Below are 23,847 nucleotides of genomic sequence, written 5' to 3' on the forward strand. Positions count from 1 at the left end.
CTCCACTGGAATGCCTTAGGCACTAAAAATAGCTTGGTATTGGAGCACTGGCCTTAGACAGGGTTTCCAGGTGGATCCCGGTCAGGGTGCATGTGGGAGTCTGCCTCACTACCTCTCCTCCTCTCACCTAAAACACTAAATTAAATAAAAAAAAAATAAAGTTACAATTCAATGGTTTTGAATATATTCACAAGGTTGTGCAATAATTACCACTATCTAGTCCCAGAGCATTTCATCACCCCAAAAAGGAAGCCTTCAGCATTCACCCCCCTCATTTCCCAACAACCTCCCTAGACCTAGGAAACCACTAATCTATTCTCTGTCACTATGGATTTGCTTATTCTAGACATTTTGTATAAATGGAATCATACAATAGGTGCCTTCCTGTGACTTTCACATAGTATAATATTTTCAACCTCTATGTTGCAGCATGTATCATTACTTCATTCTTTTTTATGGTCAAATAATATGCCACTGTAAATATATGCCTCATTGTGTTTAACCATTCTTCTTTTCATTGACATTTGTTGATTGACATTTTTCACTTTTGGCTATTAAAAATGCTGCTATTGCCTGACCAGGTGGTGACACAGTGGATAGAGTGTCAGACTGGGATGCAGAGGACCCAGGTTCAAAACCCCGAGGTCACAGGCTTGAACCCAAACGTTGCTGGCTTAAAGCCCAAGGTCATTGGCTAGAACTCAAGGTCATGGGCTTAAGCAAGGGGCCACTCGCTCTGCTGTAGTCCCCCAGGCAAGGCACATATGAGAAACAATCAATGAACAACTAAGGTGCTACAACGAAGAACTGATGCTTCTCATCTCTCTCCCTTCCTGTCTGTCCCTATCTGTTCCTATCTGTCCCTCTCTCTGTCCCTCTCTGTCTCTGTCATAAATAATAATAATAATAATCCTATGAACATCCATGTACAAATTTCTGCATGAAAATTTTTATTTCTCTTGAATATATTTTTAAGAATGGAATTGCTGGTCTCATGAAAATTCTATGTTTAATCTTTTGATAAATATCTTATTATTTTCCAAGGCAGCTGCACCATTTAATATTCCCACCAGTAACGTACAAGTGTTCCGATTTCTACACATCCTCCCCAACACTTGTTATTATGTCCTTTAGATTATAGTCATTTGAGCGGGTAGGAAGCAGTATCTTATTGTGGTTTTGATGTTCATGTCCCTGATGACTAATGTTGAACATCTTTGCATGTGCTTATTATCCATTTATATATCTTCTTCAGAAAAATATCTGTTCAGATCTTTGCTCTTTTTTTTTTTTACAGAGACAGAGAGAGAGTCAGAGAGAGGGATAGATAGAGACAGACAGACAGGAACGGAGAGAGATGAGAAGCATCAATCATTAGTTTTTCATTGGGAGACCTTAGTTGTTCATTGATTGCTTTCTCACATGTGCCTTGACCGTGGGGCTACAGCAGACCGAGTAACCCCTTGCTCGAGCCAGCGACCTTGGGTCCAAGCTGGTGAGCTTCTGCTCAAACCAGATTAGTCAGCGCTCAAGCTGGTGACCTCAGGGTCTCGAACCTGGGTCCTCCGCATCCCAGTCCGACACTCCATCCACTGCGCCACCACCTGGTCAGGCGATCTTTGCTCATTTTTTAATTGTGTTATCTTTGTATCACTGAGTTATAAGAGGTCTTTTATATTTTAGGTATGAGTTCCTATATGTGATTTGCAAATATTTTCTCCCATTCTGTGGGTTGTCTTTTCACTTTCTTAATGGTGCCTTTGTAACACAAATTTTTTTTATCTTGATGAAGTTTTATTTATCAATTTGTTATCATTGTTGCTGCTGTGCTTTTGGTGTCACATCTAAAAAAAAACATTGCCTTATCTAAGGTCACAAAGATTTTCTTCAATGTTTCCTCTAAGATTTTTATAGTTTTAACTCTTACATTTAGGTCTTTGATCCATTTTGAGTTCAATTTTGTGCCTGACCAGGTGGTGGTGCAGTGGATAGAGCATCAGTCTGGGACACTGAGGACCCAGGTTCAAAACCCTGAGGTCACCAGCTTGAGCATGGGCTCACTAGCTTGAGCATGGGGTCGCATGCTTGAGCGTGGGATCACAGACATGACCCCAAGGTCGCTGGCTTGAGCCCAAGGTTGCTGGCTTAAGCAAGAGGTCAGTGGCTCTGCTGGAGCCTCCTAGTCAACACATATGAGAAAACAATCAATAAACAACTTGGGTGCCACAACAAAGAATTGATGCTTCTCATCTCTCCCTTCCTGTCTATCTGTTCCTATCTGTCTGTCTGTCTGTCTCTCTCTCTCTCTGAAAAAAAAAAGAGTTAATTTTTGTATATAGTGTGAGAGAGGGGTTCGATTTCATTCTATTGCATGTGGATATCAGTTGTCCCAACACTATTTATTGAAAGAATATTTTTCCCCATTGAATTTCATGACATACTTGTTGAAAATCAAGAGACTACAAATGTGAGGGCTTCTTTCTGGACTTGAACTTCTATTCCATTGATCTCTATGTCTATTCTTATGCCAGCACCAAACGTCTTGATTACTGTGGCTTTGCAGTAAATTTCAAAATCATATTCTTCTTAGCCCTGGCCGGTGGTGCAGTAGATAGAGCATCGTCCCAGAGCACTGAGGTCGCCAGTCACTGGCTTGAGCCCCAGTCAGGGCACATATGAGAAGCAATCAATGGGTGCACAACTAAGTGGAACAACAAGTTGATGCTGCTTTCTTTCTCTCTGTGTGCCTTTCTCTCAAATCAATGGAAAATTTTTTTAAAAATAAAATAAAATCAGACTGTTCCTTTTCAAGATTACCCTTGAATTTCCATATGAAGTTTAAGATCAGTTTATCAACTTCTGCAAAGGAGCCAGCTGGGATTTTGATGGGGACAGGTTCCCAGCCCCTGTTCAGCCCTTCCTGAGCTCCACTCTACCTCTGCACCTTGGGGTCCCTGAGGCACCCTGGGAATGTTTTCATAAATTTCATCTTTTGCTTAACCAGATTAAACTAGATTTTGTTTCTTGCAATCAAAAGAATTCTAACCAAGTACAGTAGGAACATGGCCCTAACACACTGTCTCAAACAATCATCTCAACACCACCTCCCAGGGCCTAACCCCTCAGACTGTCTCCCAAGTGCCCCACTTCCAAGACTCCGCCGAGGTCTCGATCTCAACACTGGCCCCTGACCCCAGCCCTTCACTGCACCTTGTGACTAGTTCCTTTCCAGACTACATATACCCTCTTGACCGGTTAAAACAAACAGGCCCTCAATATGTGCTTGAGAAACTGAACAAGATGCCCCAAGACAGCACGACAAGGTAGACTTATACCACTCCATGCCCTGTAGTATTTCTACTTCATGCCTCACATCTTATTTAATATGCAGATAAGAAGATCCAGCCATCCATTCCTGCCCTGTGCACTCCCCACCCTCACCCTTCTGAACAAAACAGAGCAGAATAGGAAGCCTCTTATGTTGACCACCTCATATGCCAACTCTCAAGACTGCTGTGCCTTGCCCAGCAAATTATACCCAGGGGACATACAGACAGTGCTGGCAACTGAATGGCACAGCAGGGGGAGGCCGGCCGGGGAGAACTTCCAGCTGAGACGGGGAGTTATAGGCAGAAGGAGCTGCCTCCGACGGAGGAGTTTTTCAGGCATGAGCTAATTCACATGTGGCAGGATAATATTTGAGCTACTGACCAATGCCACTTTTCCCTCCTATAATTTCCCTTGCTTACGATTCACTCCATTGGAGTAGGTGATTGGTCAGTCCTCATTGCTCAAAGGAAAGATGCAGATAGAAGTTGACTTTTGTTAGGTCTCAAGTGGGAAAGAGGACCAGGATGCGGACAAGATGGCCTGGCCAGAAATATAGAGAAAAAGGAAATAGAGGTGGTGAGGACGGGCAGTTGGAGATTCTGAGAGAGAAAGGTGTCTGCTCAGGGCTTCCCAGACAGACAAGCAGACACACAGTAAACGGAGCGGATGATCCCCAGTCCCTGAATCTCATGTTGGAAGCCTCAGAGAGCCCCACGGCCAGGCTGGCCAGCATGATATATGACTGCTAACAGATGACTCAGTAACCTACTGATCACACACACACACACACTGAGGTGTTTTATGATGTCCTAGAATTATGAAACACAACTTTTAGGTAGGTGGGGATGTCAGAAAGACAGCCTACAGGACTACGGCTTCACATAAAAATTAAAGAGATAGAAAATACATTTATCTTTCTTATGCTCCTAAGCCGTAGCCTAAAAGTCATACTGCTCTACACACTCCCACCATCCTGGTGCCTGCTGCTTCCGTCCCAGTATCTGCTTTCCCCAGCTTCCCCAGGAGCCAAGAGGCTGATCCAGTCTCCTCCGATCCAGAAGCACCCCCAGACTGAGAAGGAGAATCTGACAAATGCAACAGCCCCGCAACTTGAGGGGAAACGAGGGCCCCAGAAGAGCTCTGGTCTGCCATCGTCTCTGACCTCCACATAACGGGAAGTGGCTACTTACTTGACCTTCAGGCTTGCCAGCATGGTCTTGTCGATCCTGCCAAGAGAAAAGCAAGGGCGTGGTCAGTGCCAGAGCTGAGGGCTCCCAATTAGCATCTGTGGGGGGAAGGTCCCTAGGCCAGTCCAGACCACCAGACCAACGGTGCTGCAGGGAGAGCTGCTACCGGGGGAAGTTCTCCTCCTGGGAAGTCCAGGAGGGGAGAACAGTAAGCTCTGAGAGGGCTCCAGCCACACATACCCCTATGAGGCGCTACAGTTCTCCTTATCGTAGAGATGAGGAAACAGGCTCAGATGGGTAAAATCACTGGCCCAGTCTGAATCCAGGTATCTGAATCCAGACACAGGGATCTTAAGCAGGTTACGTGCAGCCTCTCCCTTCATTACCCTCATTCCACAAGAAGACTCTGAAACCTGGATTCATCAGTCACTGGAGGCTGGGTGTTCAACACATCAGTACTTCCTGGGATTCTGCTTTGAAAAGATGCCAATACCCCAGCAACCCCCGCATGAAGGACCGCCTGTTCTGAGGGCTGTCTGTGCAGCCAAGGAGGCAGACCCCACTCCTGGGACAGAACCTGACAGCAGGTGAGACCTGTCAGGCCCAGGAGCTCAGAACAGAGAAGATCACGTTCGCGGCAGACTGTCTCGGCAGCCAGCTCCTCCGCCCCAGTCTCACTGGAAGACAAGGCAGCGCTGCTAGGCTGCTATTTTTTACCCTCCACATATGTCAGCTGTATTGCTGGTGAAAGAGGCCCTTTTCTCTCTCCGGAGACAGGAAGGTAGGCAAGATTCCCACTGTGGGTGTCTCCTCTTGTTTAGGGGTCACAACCACCAAAGTCTCATTCCAGTTTTAGTATATGTTCTGCCGAAGTGAACACACAGCCACCAAAGTCACCACCAGTGCCACCATCATTACCAGTATCACCATCACCACCACTGTGACCATCACCATCAGTGTCATAATTAATTAGCCTCAGTGTCACCACCGTTGTCAGCATCGCCATAACCAATGTTGCCATCACCACCAGTGTCACCATCACTCTCAGTGTCACCACCATCAATGTCACCATCACCAGCATTGTCACCATCACAATCAGTATCACCACTACAATTTCACCATCACCAACAATGTCACCATCACAGTCGGTATCACCACTACAGTCACCATCATCACCAGTGTTACCATCACCATCAGTGTCCTCACCCATCAGTGTCACCATCACCAGCAGTCACCCCCATCCCTTTATCATCACCACCATCAGTGCCACCAAAATCTCCACCACTTCCAGGATGCTTGAGACCCTGGAAAGTCCTTTCGGCCACCCTTGTCCATCCAGCTCAGACCTGCCACAAGCTTTCTTCCCAAACACTCAACTACTGGGACCAGCAGGGGGAGGGGAGAGGGAGGGGGAGGAGGAGGGAAGGGGGTCAGGGGTCACGAGGTGAAAACGTGGAGCTGCTCCAGCACCAAGTCAGCACCAAGCCCTGAGCTGGTGAGGTGCGATCCTTTCACTCTCAGTAAACTCCTAGCACCTTTTTTTATTTTTTTGGAAGCAATCAAGTATTTAATAAGAAGGATTTCTATGGAAACAAAAGAAAAACAAAGGTTAATGATTGAAGCGGACTATAATCTCAGTTTCTAAGTTATGAAGGCAGGCCATCAAGATTTCTAGATGTCTACTTCGAATCCTGCTCACATGGAATGAAGGCAGGCAGTGGCAGTCTGACAGCTTCCCCTGGTGTAGCCTGAACGTCCCTGCTGATCTTTCTGCAGCAGGAACAAGGGTTGTCCATGAGCTGTTGTGATTTCTCTGACGTCTGCATCAAGCGGCCCACTTTAGCCTGCATGGCCTTGCGAACAGGGAGTCTCAGCTCCCAGTGATTCCAAGTCAGCAAATAGGAAAATGAAAGTGTTAGTTTGGAGGGCTAAAGCCAAATATTTAAGAAAACTAGAAAAATTCAGGATTCGGTCGTTTATAGGTAGAAAAAATTTATTTATTTTTTTACAGAGACAGAGAGAGAGTCAGAGAGAGGGATAGATAGGGACAGACAGACAGGAACAGAAAGAGAGATGAGAAGCATCAATCATTAGTTTTTCGTTACACATTGCGACACCTTAGCTGTTCATTGATTGCAGGCCTTCAGCAGATCGAGTAACCCCTTGCTCGAGCCAGCGACCTTGGGTCCAAGCTGGTGAGCTTTTGCTCAAACCAGATGAGCCCGCACTCAAGCTGGCGACCTCGGGGTCTCGAACCTGGGACCTCAGCATCCCAGTTCGATGCTCTATCCCAGGGGTCCCCAAACTTTTTACACAGGAGGCCAGTTCACTGTCCCTCAGACCGTTGGAGGGCTGGACTATAAAAAAAACTGTGAACAAATCCCTATGCACACTGCACATATCTTATTTTAAAGTGAAAAAACAAAACAGGAACAAATACAGTATTTAAAATAAAGAACAAGTAAATTTAAATCAACAAACTGACCAGTATTTCAATGAGAACTATGCTCCTCTCACTGACCACCAATGAAAGAGGTGCCCCTTCCGGCCTTCGGGAAGTGCGGTGGGGGCAGATAAATGGCCTCAGGGGGCCGCATGCGGGCCCGCGGGCCATAGTTTGGGGACCCCTGCTCTATCCACTGCGCCACCGCCTGGTCAGGCAAAAAAAATGTTTTTAACTGAAAAGATAATGAACAGCACTAGAACCTAGTATCCACAAAGATATCTTATAGTTTCTACTGAAACAATTTTCTCTCCCAAGTAACCCTCAGAAACAAAAACTAAAATTATCCTCATTTTTATCAAAGATAGCCAAATTAAGACTAATTTATTTGCAAAATAAGTCTACTTTCAATAAACTTAGCCTGATAATTTGTATAAATCCAGCAAGGATAGTAATCAACCACATATGCTCTTTTAAATCTGCTTTACTGGAGTTTTCCAGGAAGAAACTTCAGATTGAATTTTAAAAGTCCTCTGGAGGCTGAGAAGCCGAGCTGCATACTTGCCATCAGACTTCAGGGCAGTACCGATAGATTTGGGGTGAATTCCTCTCTCCTCAAGCTCCCCAATATACTGTGGGGTTCTCTCTTTGCCTCTCCTAGGAAGCAACTTCCTTCTTTATCTTGAAAGACTACTGTGAACCAAGATAAGCAAGATATCAAAAGCAATCTGAAGCAAAATTAAAGTTTGGTTCTCACTCTCTGGTGAAAGGACTGTTGGTCTGCTACTGATACTGTGAAAAACTGTTCTGCCTCGAGAGCCAAGATGCTGTGTTTTATCAAAATAATTTCTGTTTTATGTTGTCTTAATCAGGTTCTTGATTACTTAAGAAAACTGAAACTCCTCAACAGTAAGAATTAGGTTTTGCTAACAATTATGCAAACTTCTATATTTTCCTTTAACTCTTTCATTGCCACTTTGGTTAAATGAATAATTAAGTATTGCTTCATAATGATTTATAATCCTGTTTGGTCAAAATGTAAATTATGACTCTTATTTAAGAGTCTTGACCTGGGAATAACTTTGGGGTGTTACAGAAGGGCCCCTGGAACACCTCAAAAGATTTGTTTTCCAAGAACCTTTTGATGTCTGTTCTCAACAGCAAAACAAGGCACACCTCAAGGCTCCTAGCCCAGGTCCCTCCCAGCTTCTTCTCCACGTGCCTCCTGGCCCTCCCCCTCGGGACTTCCACAGCTGGTCTCTAAGGGTTTCGGCCTCCAAGCCCCTCTGGGATGCTGACCTTCCACTCCCATTTCACCCACCAGATGAGGGCAGATTGGACCCAGGAGTCAGATCCCCACATTCTGCTGTAATATTGGTAACCCAGAGCAACCCAATTGTAACCCCAAGCAAAAAGCCTTTACATTTTATATTTTTCTCAAGGAATCTCCTTTTTTCTTTCTTTCTTTTTTAAATGGGTGCCCTGACCAGGGACCGAACCTGCAACCTTGAAGTATCAGTACAATGCTATAACCAACTGAGCTATCCAGCCAGGGCCAAGGAATCTCTTTTAATCTTTTTTTTTTTTTTTTTTTTTTGAGAGAGAGAGAGAGAGAGAGTGAGGAAAGGAGAAAGAGAGAGGAGAGAGAGGAAGGGAGAGAGAAAGAAGCATCAACCATTGTTCCACCTCGTTGTGCAACCATTGATTGCCTCTCATACGTGCCCTGACCAGGGCTCAACCTGGCAACCTCAGGGTCCAGCTGGCAACCCCAGGATCATGCCAGGGACCCCAGCATTGAGCTGAAAACTCCGGGATCGAACCAGAGACCTCAGTGCTCCAGGACAATGCTATATCCACTGTGCCACCAGCCAGGGCTCTTTTCATTTTTTTTTTTTTAAATGAGAGGCGGGGAGGCAGAGACAGACTCCTCCTGCATGCATCCCGACCAGGATCCATCTGGCAAGTCCCCTACTGGGCAATGCTCTGCCCATCTGGGGCCACTGCTCCATTGCTCAGCAACTGAGCTATTTTAGCACCTGAGGCTGAGGCCATAGAGCCATCCTCAGCATACAGGGCCAACTTTGCTCAAACCATTCGAGCCATGGCTGCAGGCGGGAAAGAGAGAGTGGAGAGGTGGAGAAACAGATCGTCATTTCTCCTATGTGCCCTGACCAGGAATCAAACCTGGGACTTTCACATACCAGGCCAATGCTCTACTGCTGAGCCAACCAGCCAGGGCCTCTTTTCATTCTTACAACATCCCTGTGTTGTGGGAAGGCAGAAATGCCCCACTTCCACATGGAGAAACTGAGACCCTAAGAGGGGAAGTGTCCCATCTGAGTTCCTCAGTAAGTCTGGGTGGAGTCAGCACTAGAGCCCTCCCAGCCCCACCACCACACTACCCGCCAGCACGCTGGGTCACAACCCATCCAAATGCCCACACCCACTTCTACCCAGCAGCCTGTCCAACATTAGGTTCCCATGCTGGGGTGTGGCCTCAACAAAATTAGAGTTTGGTTCTCACTCTCTGGTAAAAGGACTGTTGGTCTGCTACTGTGAAAAAGCGTTCTGTCTTTTCAGAGGCAGGAGGGCAGGGCCTATGGCTTTGCAAAAGATAGGGCAGTGGCTGTAACATTGGACGTTTTCCCTTTCGGGAAGCCAAAGTCCCCAGGTTCTCCCCAGAGCCTTCTCCCTTCCTTTCCCCATTCCGTTCATTCTCATCACCCTGTCTACCCTGGCATCCAATGGAGCTTTTAAAATAAATACCCATGCCTGATCAGGCGGTGGCACAGTGGATAGAGCGTTGAAGTGGGATGCGGAGGACTCAGGTTTGAAACCCCGAGGTCACCGGCTTGAGCACTGGATCATTTGGTTTGAACAAGGCTCATCAGTTTAGAGTTCAAGGTCACTGGCTTGAGCAAGGGGTCACTCGCTCTGCTATAGCTCCCCGGTCAAGGCACATATGAGAAAGTAATCAATGAACAACTAAGGTGCCACAACAGAGAATTGATGCTTCTCATCTCTCTCCCTTCCTGTCTTTCCCTATCTGTCCTCTCTGTCACAAAAATAAATAAATAAATAAATAAATAAATAAATAAATAAATAAATAAATAAAATTTTAAAAATAAATAAATAACCACCCCCAAGATTCTGCTCACTGTCTGCAGTGGACCAGGGCTCCAGGAAGCTATAATTTAGTCCCCAACCCATTGATAGTCTTCCCAGCTGATCGCCATCCCCAGATGACACCCACCCTAAATCTCCCACCCTACAGGAAGCCTTGCCATTCCCTCAAGCTCAACAAGCCCCCACCCACACGCTCACTGTGAACAAAACACCACACTCAGTCATTCCATAAGCATCTCCTGAGCATGTATGATGTAATAAGCACAGTCCCTCTCTCTGCTCCACGCCCCCCACAGAATGGTAGACCTCAGAGGACACCATGTCACTGCCTGGGCCCTGCCCTACGTGCACCCCAGCCCAGCTTCGCATATCCTGACCAGCAAGCAAACTAGGTGACCTGAACCCAAACCCTACCTTCAGGATAGCAACCGCTTGGCCTGAGCATCAGGACGGGCCCGTGAGCAGGCACTAGGCCACACTGTGCCACTCCTGACATCTTCTCATCCTCTCTGTCTTCATCTGCCAAACATGGGGCACCCCTAGGCCCATCCTACCAGAGGAGGGGGAGCAAAGTGCCGCCCACGAGGAGAAAAGGGCAGAGGGAAACCTGCATGCATACGGGACTGAGGAATCAGCCGAAGGCACAGAGCCTGCCTCTTCCCAGCCTCCTTTGCCTCCTTCATCTCTCTTGCTTCTGTGCCCCCCATTAGCCCAGCAGCTTCTTCAGCAGGACACGCCCCACCACCCTCTCTGCAAAGGCAGCAACCTGTCCTTTGACAATGCCCCTGGCCCAGAAGCTGAAAGGAAACTGATAATGAAAACCACTAGACCCCATTCCCCAGCTGAGGAAAAGCTGTCAGCAGCTGGTAACCAGAGACAAGCTTCTGACCTCAGTCTCCCATGTTCTGGCCCCCGGGAGAGGAAAGAGCTTGTTCCTTGTCCTACACAGTAGCTTAGTGGCAAAGAGGCTGTAGCACAGACCCTGGCTCAGGCTGGGACAGAGCCAGGATTGGCTGCCTAAGGGGGTGGGGGGGCTGCAGGGGAGCAAGACTGGCCTGACCCCTCCTCTCACAGCTCACCCTCTGCAGAGAGGAGGCAGCCCCAAAGATCAGCAGGCCACAGACTCCTCCTGCCACAAGTCACAAAATGACACAGACAGGAGCATAACACACTTGCACAGACAAGAGCACACACAGGTACAGAAGACCGGAGATACAGACTGGCACCTGCTCAGAAACTAAGCATGCACATGCGGTCACACACATAGGCACGCCCACCTGCCAGGCACACACTTCACACACGGTCACACAGAGTGGCAGCTGCAGACATGCATACTACACACACATCTCAGACATACACACATGCACAATCACCACAGAGGTGCCTATACATATATGGGGACACATGACAGACACACATATTTGACCACAGTCACCTATAGTCACACTCAGACTGGCTCCAGCTCTGACCTGAATTCCCTAGAAGATTAAACCCAGCGGACAGTGAGAAAAAGCTTACAGTGCCTGCTGCCTCCACCAGGACCCCTCATCTCCATCAGCAGAGGATCTAAAAGGGTCCCCTACTGACCCAGGGCTCAGGGACAACCTGAACTCCCTGTTCCCACAGGCACGCCCAGTGCTCAACAAGACTGCATGGCTAAGTCACCCCCATCCCTTCAACCACCTCCCCAGCCTGTCACCCACCATCCGAAGCCCCCGAAGGACACGCTGCGCTTCCTGCCGAACATGATTGTGGTCACGGGGCCCCAGGTCCCCGCGATGTCCCTGGGGCTCCTGGCAAAGGGTCCTTGGTGAACAGGGTCAGCAAGCCACCGGTGTAGGGCGGGGTGCCCAGCGTGGCACCTCCCCCATGGCCTGCCCCCCAACCTGTACTTCCTGTGGGTGAGGCCACAGGGCCAGGAGGTGTGTCCTGCCTTCTGGAAGGCACCAAGACAAGCAGGGGAGGTCGAAAAAGGGCAGCTTCCCCACGCCCAGAGGAACCCGCAGCTCCGGAAGGGGCTCAGCTGGCAGATTACACCACAGCCCAAATTGGCAGCTCAGCCCCAAAGAGCCCTGGCTTCCCAGAACCCAAAGGAGGGCTGAGGATTCCTACGCTGGGCCTGGCAGGGAGAGAAAAACCTGGCTGGGGGATTCAGGGCGGCCTGCAGACTGGGTTCCTCACACCTACTGCCCAAGAGGGCACCTTTGCCTTCCTGCCCCACCGTGGCTCAGCACACACCAGAAAAACCAGCCCTACACATGTAATGACACCTGCACATATGTGGCACAAGGCACATATATATGCACAGGATCTACAGGTACACACGGGCACGTGCATGCTCACATGTGTGTCATTAGATGCCTACACACACATGCACACACTCACAGGCAGGTTCATATAGACATTAACAGACACCTGAGACACCTGTACGAACATCTCACATACATACAGAGGCCCACACGTGGATGCATATGCATGTGCTCACACATACATATCAACACACATGTGCAACCTAGGCACACACTCAGATTGCACACATGCCTACAACGTACATTCACATGTACCGCACACAGGCACAGATCTGCCCTTCTCAGACCCCCTCAGTGTCTGGACTGAAGTCAGCAGTGCCACATTCCATGCCAACAGTGTGGGAGGTGGCACCTGTGTGTGAGTGGATTTGTCTTCCCAGCTGGAACTAAAGGTGAGCCCGACCTCTGCGTGCACCAGTGTGGACATGCCAGGCACACAGCAGACGCTCACTGGAACAGCCCAAGAGGGAGGAGGCACATATGCTGCAACCAACTAGGGTAGGGGACACTCCCCTAAGCAGTGGAAAAGGGAAATAAAGCCGCTGTGGCTGCCGCCATTGGCCTCTCTCCCTGGCCCACCCTCCTCACAGCTTCCTGTTTGGGGCCTGCTGCCACTCGGGAGTCAGATCCTGGCTGGGTGCCACAGGGGCCATCCCCAGCTTATGGACAAATGGCAAGACATTTCTATTTTCTTGACTCCTCCAGGGCAGGGTGATCTTCAGGGGCCTTAGGCAGCAACTTGGATGGGCTGAGGGAGGAGCTTCAGTTCCTAACCCAGCTCAGGGCTGTGGGTGACAATGGTAGGGTCCTTTCCTTCAAGACATCTGGCCTCTCAGCGGGAACCTGGTGGTCCTCAGCTCTGACCACACCTTCCACTTTCATCCACCAGGAAAGGAAAGATCATATGGTTCACCCTCTGTGTTTGCATCAGACCACTGGCTCCTTGCAAGATGCCCACTCCACACCCAGACCTCTCACCCCACTGTCCCCCATACCCAGGCAATGCCCAACAGGTACCATAGACACCTTGGGTACTGCTGCCCTACATCCATTTGGCCACTCTATGAGCTCCATCTGCCCGAAGGAGCACCTGGCCGGGCCTAGGCAACCAGGACATCCACCCTCCTAGCCACAGAGACTGGTTCAGGAGTGGGCAAGAGATCTAAGCAGACCCAACAGAGCTCACTCCCAGCATACCCCCCCCACTCTCTTCCTTGGGGTTGCTAAACCACAGGATGGAGAGCACAGCCTGACCAGGCGGTGGCGCAGTGGATAGAGCGTTGGACTGGGATGCAGAGGACCCAGGTTCAAAACCCCAAGGTCACCAGCTTGAGCGCAGGCTCATCTGGTTTGAGCAAGGCTCACCAGCTTGGGCCCAAGGTCACTGGCTTGAGCAAGGGGTTACTTGGTCTGCTGAAGCCCCCTGGTCAAGGCACATATGAGAAATCAATCAATGAACAACTAAGGTGCCACAACGAAGAATTGATGCTTCTTATCTCTCTCCCTTCTTGTCTGTCTGTCCCTATCTGTCCCTCTCTCTGTCTCTGTCGCAAAAAAAAAAAAAAAAAAAAAAAAAAAATGGATGGAGAGCACAGAAAATGCAAGCAACCCAGAGGAGGGCAGGGGAAAGGACCGACAGAGATGGGGCACGTCAGAAAAATCGGGTTCTAAGGACATCATCTGAGCTCCGGGAGCCAACTGTGTTGAAAGACAGTGGGAACCCCTTGGTCCCTCCATTTCTAAAGCCAATGAGTTGGATTTCTCTCACTCTCCACAGAGAAAGTCCAAACTAAGATAAAAAGCTTGATAAGTGAAAGAACAGCTCAGCCGGCTACTGCACGCTGCCGACACCAACTCCAGGCCACGCACTGCGCTGGGGGCACAGAGCACCAGGGGAGTCAGACACAGCTCACAGCCTCACCTGGGTGACTGAAAACAAAATTCCTCTTGCAAATTACTTTCTTTTTTGTTCTTTAGAGGGAGTTCATGGCAAGCCCATTGCTGGAATGTATTACGATGTGCTTTCACATGGAAGAGAAAGAGGTGTGGTGACAGTTACATCAAGCCTGGGCACTTCTGACCACCTGCCTAATCTCTGCACACATGTGACCATGCATACATATTGTCCATCACATTCTACGGGAAGACACGGTCAAGAGATGCTCTGGTACAAGCCCTTAGAGTCTACAGAGACACCCAGGGCCAAGTGGTCACACGCCCAGGAAGGGTGCAGGCCCAGGCCCATGCATCTGAAGGTCAGCAGAGCAGCCCAAGGACCAGGCAGGGAGGAGCATATCAAGGCTTCAGGTGCTGCCGTCAAGGCTGAATTCTCTTGCCTCCTCCATACTCCTCTCCTTAGCGCTCAATCTCCCAAGGGTGGATCCGTGTGACCTTCAGCAGGTTAGTTACCTAACTTCCCTGGGCCTCAGTTTCCTCCTATATAATATAGGGTGGCTGCCATGAACCTCACAAGATTATAAATGAACGTAAACACTTAGCACAGGGCTTGCACACTACTATGGAGCCTTTATAATTATTATCCATCATGATTCCGCTCCCTCCCTCGGTACTCCTCAGCTTCCTGTCACCCCTGCGTTGACTTCTCTTCTTGGCGGGGTGGGCAGTGAAGGGTCCACGGGCTCTCTGGGAGAGACTGTGAGTCAAGAGAAAAGAGAAGTACTCAGCCAGACCCAGCCCTCCGGCTCCCAGCGCACACAGCCCAGCTTCCTCCCAGACCTCGGTTGACTCAGCATGCCAGAAGGTCAGAGTGGAGATGAGGACAAACTATGTGCAAAGAGGGGAGCCAGGGGCAGCGCCTGTGTCTGTGAGTGTCCTCTGGACCAGCACCAACCTAACAGCTTAGCTCATTTCAATCTCACAGCTGCATCTGAGATGGTACCACTGTTATCCTCATTTTACCAACAGGAACACTGTGGCTCAGAGAGATTAAGGACCTGGACAAAATTTACCAGGCATGATGGCGGCACAGCTAGGTCTGACTCCAGAGCCCAAGTTCTCAACCACCGTTCTGTACGATGATCTGCTTCAGTAGGGGCGGATCAGCATACCAAACCTGCCCTACTGATTCTGAAGCCTGCAGAAACGCACAGCTGCTGCAGTGCCCCTTACAGATGGAAGAACTAAGTCCTGAAAAAGCAAAGCTCAGCCCAACAGCTGGAAGAAAACAATGACGAAGTGGGAAAGAGCAAGTGCCATGTCCTCCCAACCCCTGGCAGATAGGCTCCTTCTCTCCCAGGGTGGCTCCTGGAGTCTTCTCCCACAGAGCCTACTTTGAATCACCCGGTCACAAGGCCCTGGCTTCTCTGGTGGAGGCCTGTGGGTGTTCTTAGTACCAGCTGAAGGGGAAAGTCCCAGCCAGAGTCCCAAACCTAAGACAGAGCTCCCGGAAACCCACCCAGCTCTCTAGGCTTTAGAGCAGGGGTTGGGAACCTATGGCTCGCGAGCCAGATGTGGCTCTTTTGATGGCTGCATCTGGCTCGCAGACAAATCTTTAATTAAAAAAAATAATAACACTAAAAATATAAAACATTCTCATGTATTACAATCCATTCATTTCCTACCACTCATGTTCATGGTTGCGGGTGGCTGGAGCCAATCACAGCTGTCCTCCAGGACAACACCAAATGTTTATTGGATAATGCGTAAGGTACACGGGTCGTTATATGGCTCTCATGGCATTACATTTTAAAATATATGGTGTTCATGGCTCTCTCAGCCAGAAAGATTCCTGACCCCTCCTTTAGAGGAACATAGAGACGAGAAATATGGCTGGGATCAGAGACAAGCCAGCCCACACCCCTGCAGGCAGCCCCTCCATTGTGTCTACAGGCCTTTGAGGGCAGGAGGGAAGAGAGAAAGTGATCTCCTCTATTTGGGGAGCTCTGTTCTCACAACCACCAGCAGGAGCTGGAATATGAGACAAGCTCCCTTCCCAGGCATGGGGCTGAGGCAGTCACCGGAAGCTCAGGAAACAGATGCCCATAGTGAGGCGGGCACTGTGTCATTCGGCCTGGATCCTTCTCCACTCCAGACAGCGTGAATTCGCACCAGTGCTGACCAGCTGGGTCGTGGCTCTCCTCCCAGCTCGACTGCTGTGACATGTCACTGCTGTGACACCTTGAGCGGGACATGTGCTCTTTGGGGGTTTCAGCTGAACTCTCATCAAAGGAGAGGCTAGATTAGCCTCTGCTTCTTTTACATGCCAGGTGAGAACAGGGGACAACAGCAGAGAAGGACACTCTGATCACCCGAAAAATGTCACCAGTGGCATTTAGAGCCAGCAGACCCGCACAGGTGAGGAATTCCTACCTCAGGATGGAGATAAAATGACACCCACAGTGTCGGCACTGTGATTTACAGCACATGAATTTTCTATTGTACAAGTTCTAAGAAGCAAGACGATGGCAAAAAAAAAAAAAAAAAAAAACCACCAAAAACTGCAAGACAGGTGCTTGTGAAAACTGGGCTCCAAGACCAGGACCGCAACACAGGATTGCACAGTTCATTCTGATCTGTTCAGTAACGACAGCCTACAAGAGGACCTCGAGCAAGCAATGCATGACTGTGGACTAAAAAAGCTACAAAAGGTACCATAATTGTTTTTTAATTTTACATAAGAATGAGATATCACATTTACCCACAAGACAATAAAGGTAAAAAAAAAAAAAAAACTCTGATAACATGGTGAGAGCACATGAGGAAACAGGTGCCCCATTGCTAGTGTGTAGATCAGGGGTCCCCAAACTTTTTACACAGGGGGCCAGTTCACTGTCCCTCAGACCATTGGAGGGCCGCCACATACTGTGCTCCTCTCACTGACCACCAATGAAAGAGGTGCCCCTTCCGGAAGTGCGGTGGGGGGCCGGATAAATGGCCTCAGGATAAATGGCCTCAGGGGGGCGCATGCTAGTTTGGGGATGCCTGGTGTAGATATTTGGCAATAGCAATCAAAATTTTAAGTGCACATACATTTTGTGCCAATATTTTTTTAGAAACTTATTCCACAGGTGAACTCTTAAGAGCTGACAAGATCTATGCACACAGGTGTTAATTATAGCACTGTCTGTAACAGCAAAATACAAAAAACACTAACCTAAATGACTGCCATCTAACTCACATTGTGGAACAAGCATACAGTGGAATACTATGGAGCTACTGAAAAGAAGGAGGTAGACTTCACATATGTTCTAGTATATAGATATCCTAAAAACTCATGAAAAAAAAAAGACACAGAACAGCTCATATAGTAGAATCTTATGGGTTTAAATAAATATGTAAATGTTCATATCTGTCTAGACAATTTCTGGAAGAAAACATTTCTGGAAGCAATGGTCCAAGATTGGTTGGTTTCCTCTGAAGAATGGGACTGGAACTGGAAATCAGGGGGGAGGGACTTCTTACTCTATGCCCTTCTGTGCACTTGATGATTTGGGGCTTTTTTTAAACCATGAACATGTTACAATTATAGATTTAAAAGTTTTAATTATATGGACAGTTTGATCTAGAAGGTGGAAGAGGAGAAGCTACAAAGGTTCATTTCTTTAAAACCTTCTTTCCTTTTTTCTTTTTTCAAGTGAGAGGAGGGGAGATAGAGAGACAGACTCCCGCATGCACCCCAACTGGGATCCACCCGGCAACCCCCATCTGGGGCTGATGCTCAAATCAACCAAGCTATCTTCAGCGCCCGGGGCTGATGCTCAAACCAATCAAGTCACTGTGAGAGAGAGGAAAAGGGAGAGAAGGGGAAGTGGAACGGGGGGAAAAGCAGATGGTGGCTTCTCATGTGAATCCTGACCAGGAATCAAACCCGAATGTCCATATGCTGGGCCAACACTCTATCCACTGAGCCACCGACCAGAGCCAATATGCATGCCTTTTGACCTGGCAATTCCATTTCCAATTCCACGCCATCCCACAGGGAAAAATTCAAAGATGTGTGCCAAGTTGTACTTTCAAGGGTCTCCATCACATTGTTGTAACAACTATAAAACACTGGGAACAACCCAAATATCCAACAGTAGGGGGTAGGTTAAAGACAGCATCTCCCAACAACAGAGTACCTCTCAGCCAGTACTAAGTAGGTGTGGAAGTACAGGTAATGATATGAGAAAAGCGTTACAGGAAATTTCTGAATGAAATGAAACAGGCTAATATGTTCAGGGCCATATTGTTCAAGGAGTGAGATTAAGAAGCATGATTTTTTTTTCTTCTTTGTGCTTTTCTAAATTTTATGTTTTCTGAAATAAGTAAGTCTTAGGCCCTGGCAGGTTGGCTCATCAGTAGACCATCTGCTCAGCATGTAGAAGTCCTGGGTTTGACTCCCAGTCAGGGCACACAGGAGAAATGACCATCTGTTTCTTCATATCTTCCTCTCCCTCTTTTCTCTCTCTCTCTCTCTCTTCCCCTCCCACAGTCATGGCTCAACTTGAAGGGTTCAAGCAAGTTGGCCCCAGGCACTAAAATGAAAAGAAATAAGCAAGTCTTACTTTTATAACTAAAAAACCCACACCCCCTACTTAAAATGACAAATAAAATGGAGCAAAAGAAGACAAGAAAGGGGATGGGCCCATGTTATAAAACAGTGGCTGTAGCCTGACCAGGCAGTGGCGCAGTGGATAGAGCGTCTGACTGGGATGTGGAAGACCCAGGTTCAAAACCCTGAGGTCGCCGGCTTGAGCACGGGCTCATCTGGTTTGAGCAAAGCTCACTAGCTTGCACCCAAGGTCGCTGGCTCAAGCAAGGGGTTACTCGGTTTGCTGTAGCCCCACGGTCAAGGCACATAATGAGAAAGCAATCAATGAACAACTAAGGTGTCACAACGAAAAACTGATGATTGATGCTTCTCATCTCTCCGTTCCTGTCTGTCTGTCCATATCTATCCCTCTCTCTGACTCTGTCTCTGTAAAAAAATAAAATAAAATAAAAAATAAAACAGTGGCTGTAAAATGCACTGGGCGTGAGAACCATCTGGGTCTTAAACAGCATGGAGTCAAACCCCAGCCCTGCTGCGTGCCAGCAGTGTGATCTTGGGTGAGTTACTTAACCTTCCCATGTCTCAGCCCAGAATCCCTGTTGGGCAAACCAGTGTGTTACAAGTATTAGGTTTGCTTGCTTGCACTTTGCCTAATTGTTACATGAGCAGGGGCAGCGCCATGTGTGGGTAGTCTATGTAAGGCTGCGGGTGCTTGCCCTCAGGGTGGCAGACTGTTGATTGAGGACTGCCTGCTGCCATTTGGAGGGGCTATTGTTTGCGGGAGAAGGGGTTCCCCGCCCCCAGCCTGTCTGGCTGGTGACTCCAGAGAGAGGTAAAAGCAGTTTTGCCCTGCTTGTTTGTTCATCCACCATTGTGAGACTCATAAATGGAATGGCCCATCATCCTTCACTCTACAGTTCCTTCACTGTCTGCCAAATCCAGTGTGAACCGGCATGGCCACTGGCCTTACACGCCCCATCTATACAATGGTTATGTTAACAGTACCTACCTTCTAGGGCTGCTGGAGGGGTAAATGAGTTAATACATGTTAGGCCTTCAAAGCAGGGCCTGGCACAGACCTATAATCATGTTAGCTAGTGGTACTGCTAAAATTCTGATTCCATTGTTCTGAGGTGGGGCCAGGAAATCTACATTTGTAACAAACTCCCCAGATGATTCTGGTCCAGGAAGAAATACTGGAATGAAATCTACTACAGTACTACCACTATTATTGGTGACCCTGGAGTTATCTATAGGAAGGCTTAGGCACTAGTTGCTGTATGAAGGGAATTCTTACTAAGAGATCACAAAGCCAGCTCTTTGCTCTCCCTCCATCCAGCTAGGACACTCCCCTCCACTGCAGCGTCTCACCTGGGTACTTTCCTCACCAGGATGGGCCAGAACATCAGCGCCCTCTACAGGCAAGTTTGGGTAGTGCAAGGAGGAGAAGGAATTTCTTGCTGTTTCACAAGGATGGCAGATACTTTGCCCTCTGGCAAAAGGGATTGAAGGATGGGGGAATTCTCTGCGTAGCAGGAAATAAGTAACAACCAGTTGGTGTTAGAACACCTGGGTTTCAGCTCTGGTTCTGACATTTAACGCAGCTCTGGAGAAACCGCTTAAATTTCCTCTGCCTCGGTTTTTTTGTTCATCTGTAAAGAGTAACTATGATCATTACTTGAGAATCTCCCATAAAGCAAGTATGCCATAATTTTTGTTTCATTTAATCCTTACCACAACCATGTCCTTCTTCCTGGACAGGAAATGGAGACTTAGATGGGTTAAGAGACCCACCCGAGGTCATAGGGCGGGTAGGTGGTGGCAACAGAATTAAAATCCAGAACCCCTGCCTTGAACCTTATTGCAGAGCAGGCCCCAATCAAGAGCAGTGCTAGATGTGAGACAGTCCCAGGCTGGGCTGGGGCAAACCCCAAGATTCTTCCTGGCCCCCCGCCATGCCCAGCTGAGGAGCAGCCCCAACTGGGCAGATGAACAAACCCTGAGATTCCTCCCCCATACCTGGAAATCTGGGTTGAAGAGTCATACTTCTGGCAGATGAGCAGTGACTCCGGTGGAAGCAGGACTCAGAAAAGGCAGGGAGCTTCCTCAGACACTTAAGAAAAAAAGGCCTCTATCCCCAGTGAGGGCATGTATGAGAAGCAATCAATGAGCGCACAACTAAATGGAACAACTAAGTGGAACAACAAGTTGATGCTTTCTTGTCTCTCTGTCTCTCTCTCTCTCTCTCTCTCTCCCCCTTCCCCCTCTCTTCCTTCCTCTCTCTTTCTCTCAAAGCAACAGAAAAAAAATATTTTTCAATTTTTAAAAAGCCCTAGCCAGGTAGCTCCGTGGATAAAAGTGTCATCCTGGCGTGCTGAGGTTGCGGGTTCAATCCCCACTCAGGACACTTATGAGAAGCAATCAATGAGTGCAAAACCAGATGGAACAACTAAGTGGAACAACGAGTTGATTCTTCTTTCTCTCTTTCTCCTTTCCTCTCCCTTTCTCTCTCTCAAATCAATGGGAAAATTTTAAAAATAAAATAAAATAAAAAAAGGTCTGCAGCTCAAAGCCAGTATGCTTCTAATTAATTTATCCTGATTTCCCTGGATAAAGATGGGGGTCATGGCAGGGTCCCCCACACCCCAGGCACAGAGGAATCCTGCTGGGAACCCTAACATCATAGCATCTCTGTCAGCACTTGTCCCTTACCCTCTGAAGGACTGACTGAGAATAACGGAATAATCTGAGAGAGAATAGAAAAGGCCTCTTCTCTGCCCATTACCGGCCCCACCCTCAGAAGGGCTCCGCACAATAAGGCCCCTCCTGTATGACTGACATGACAGTGGGTGGGGAGTTGGGGCTGGATCCTGTAGTTTGGTGAAAATCTGGACCAACGCCTTACCTGTGGCCAGGGGGATCCATGAGTGGAAGTGTAGTCACTACTAAACAAATAACCCCTGAGGTACATACTGATGGTGTTCTCATTTTACAGATGAAGGAACTGGGGCACAGAGAGGCTAAGTAAGGTCACACTTCTAGAAAGTGACTGTGGCAGACTGCATTTCCCAAAGATGGCCACACCGTCCCACAACATCTCCCCATCCCACTTGCTCTTCTTACCATGTGAGCCCTCCAGTGAGAAGTGGGGGGTGGATCTGTGCGGATCTGTGACTGGGGTAGAAGTCGTGCTGCACTCTTTCTAAAGCTAGGTGAGAAACGGTGAAATAGCTTCTGCCTGGCTCTTTCTGGGGACTCCTCTTCTTAACCAGCCACCACACTGTGAGGAAGCCCAGAAAGAACACAGGGAGAGGCCCGTGTGGCAGGGAACTGAGGCCGCAAGCCAACAGCCAGCATCAAAATGCCGGTCATGAGAGCAACTGAGCCTTCAGGCAATTCCAGACCCCTCGACTTTGAGCCACCCAGATGACAATGGCCAAGCAGAGACAAGTATCACCACCTTGCCCTGCCCAAATCACAGATTACTGAGGTAAATAAACACCATCATCATTTTAAGCCATAAGCTTCTGGGTGGTTTATTACACAGCACTAGATACCAGGACAGTAGAAGAGCCAGAATTTAAATCCCGATGAGCTGGTCCCAGAGCCAGTGCAGTGGCCCCTGCTGTGTAAAAGTCGCCGTAGAGGAGGGGTTTAGAGCGTGGGCTTAGAATCAGACACATCTTCATGCATTCATTCATTCTTTCACCATATGTTTATCACATCCTTACTGTGTTCCAGGCTCTCCACTGGGGCAGAAGCTATTTTGGTGAACAAAACAGAGAGATCTCTGCTCTGGCAGACTTAGAAAGAGGAAAAGTGGAGGATAAGAGAGGGATAACTTCACATGGGTATTTATCATAAGGCGATATAATCGAAGGAGACTGGGTAGGTTGGGAGCCCTGTTTAATTTTTTTTTTTTTTTTTTTGGAAAGACATAGAGAGAGACAGAAAGAGGGACAGAAAGGGATAGAAAGACAGGAAGGGAGAGAGATGAAAAGCATCCATTCTTCCTTGCAGCACCTTAGTTGTTCATTGATTGCTTTCTCATATGTTCCTTGACTGGGGGCTACAGCAGAGCAAGTGACCCCTTGCTCAAGCCAGCAACCTTTGGGCTCAAGCCAGAAACCATGGGGTCATGTCTATGATCCCACACTCAAGCCGGCAACCTCGGGGTTTCGAACCTGGGTCCTCCGCATCCCAGAGCATTAACACTCTATTCACTGCACCACAGCCTGATCAGGCATAAATTTTTTTAAATTTGTCTGGCCTGTGGTGGCGCAGTGGATAAAGCCTTGACCTGGAACACTGAGAGTTGCCGGTTCGAAATCCTGGGCTTACTTGGTCAAGGCACATATGGGAGTTGATGCTTCCTGCTCCTCCCCCCCTTCTCTCTGTCTGTCTTTCCCCCTCTAACGTCAAAAAATAAAATCTTTTGGCCCTGGCCGGTTGGCTCAGCGGTAGAGTGTCGGCCTGGCGTGCGGGGGACCCGGGTTCGATTCCCGGCCAGGGCACGTAGGAGAAGCGCCCATTTGCTTCTCCACCCCCCTCCTTCCTCTCTGTCTCTCTCTTCCCCTCCCGCAGCCAAGGCTCCATTGGAGCAAAGATGGCCCGGGCACTGGGGATGGCTCCTTGGCCTCTGCCCCAGGCGCTAGAGTGGCTCTGGTCGCAGCAGAGCGACGCCCAGGAGGGGCAGAGTATCGCCCCCTGGTGGACAGAGCATCGCCCCTGGTGGGCGTGCCGGGTGAATCCCGGTCGGGCGCATGCGGGAGTCTGTCTGACTGTCTCTCCCCATTTCCAGCTTCAGAAAAATACAAAAAAAATAAAAAAATAAAATAAAATAAAATCTTTAAAAAAAAATTTTTTTATTTATTGATTTTAGAGAGAAATAAAAGGGAGAAAGAGAAAAAACACATTGATTTGTTTTTCCACTTATTTATACATTCATTGTTTGATTCC

General features: G+C 48.4%; 1 protein-coding gene across 5 annotated transcripts in view; it reads right to left on the reverse strand.

The window, feature by feature from the left end:
• Positions 1-23,847, reverse strand: part of RAP1GAP2 (RAP1 GTPase activating protein 2) — a 490,286-nt gene that overhangs the window by 444,840 nt on the left and 21,599 nt on the right. For 4 of the 5 annotated variants that reach the window (XM_066263015.1, XM_066263021.1, XM_066263018.1 and 1 more), the window contains one exon: positions 4,521-4,556. In XM_066263015.1, the coding sequence (XP_066119112.1) occupies positions 4,521-4,556 (36 nt within the window). Of the gene's footprint in view, positions 1-4,520; positions 4,557-11,789; positions 11,886-23,847 lie in introns of those variants that run through there. The other variant, XM_066263017.1, reaches the window with a different exon arrangement.

The sequence above is a fragment of the Saccopteryx bilineata genome, chromosome 2 (genome assembly GCF_036850765.1).
Source record: "Saccopteryx bilineata isolate mSacBil1 chromosome 2, mSacBil1_pri_phased_curated, whole genome shotgun sequence".
Classification (NCBI taxonomy): Eukaryota; Metazoa; Chordata; class Mammalia; order Chiroptera; family Emballonuridae; genus Saccopteryx; species Saccopteryx bilineata.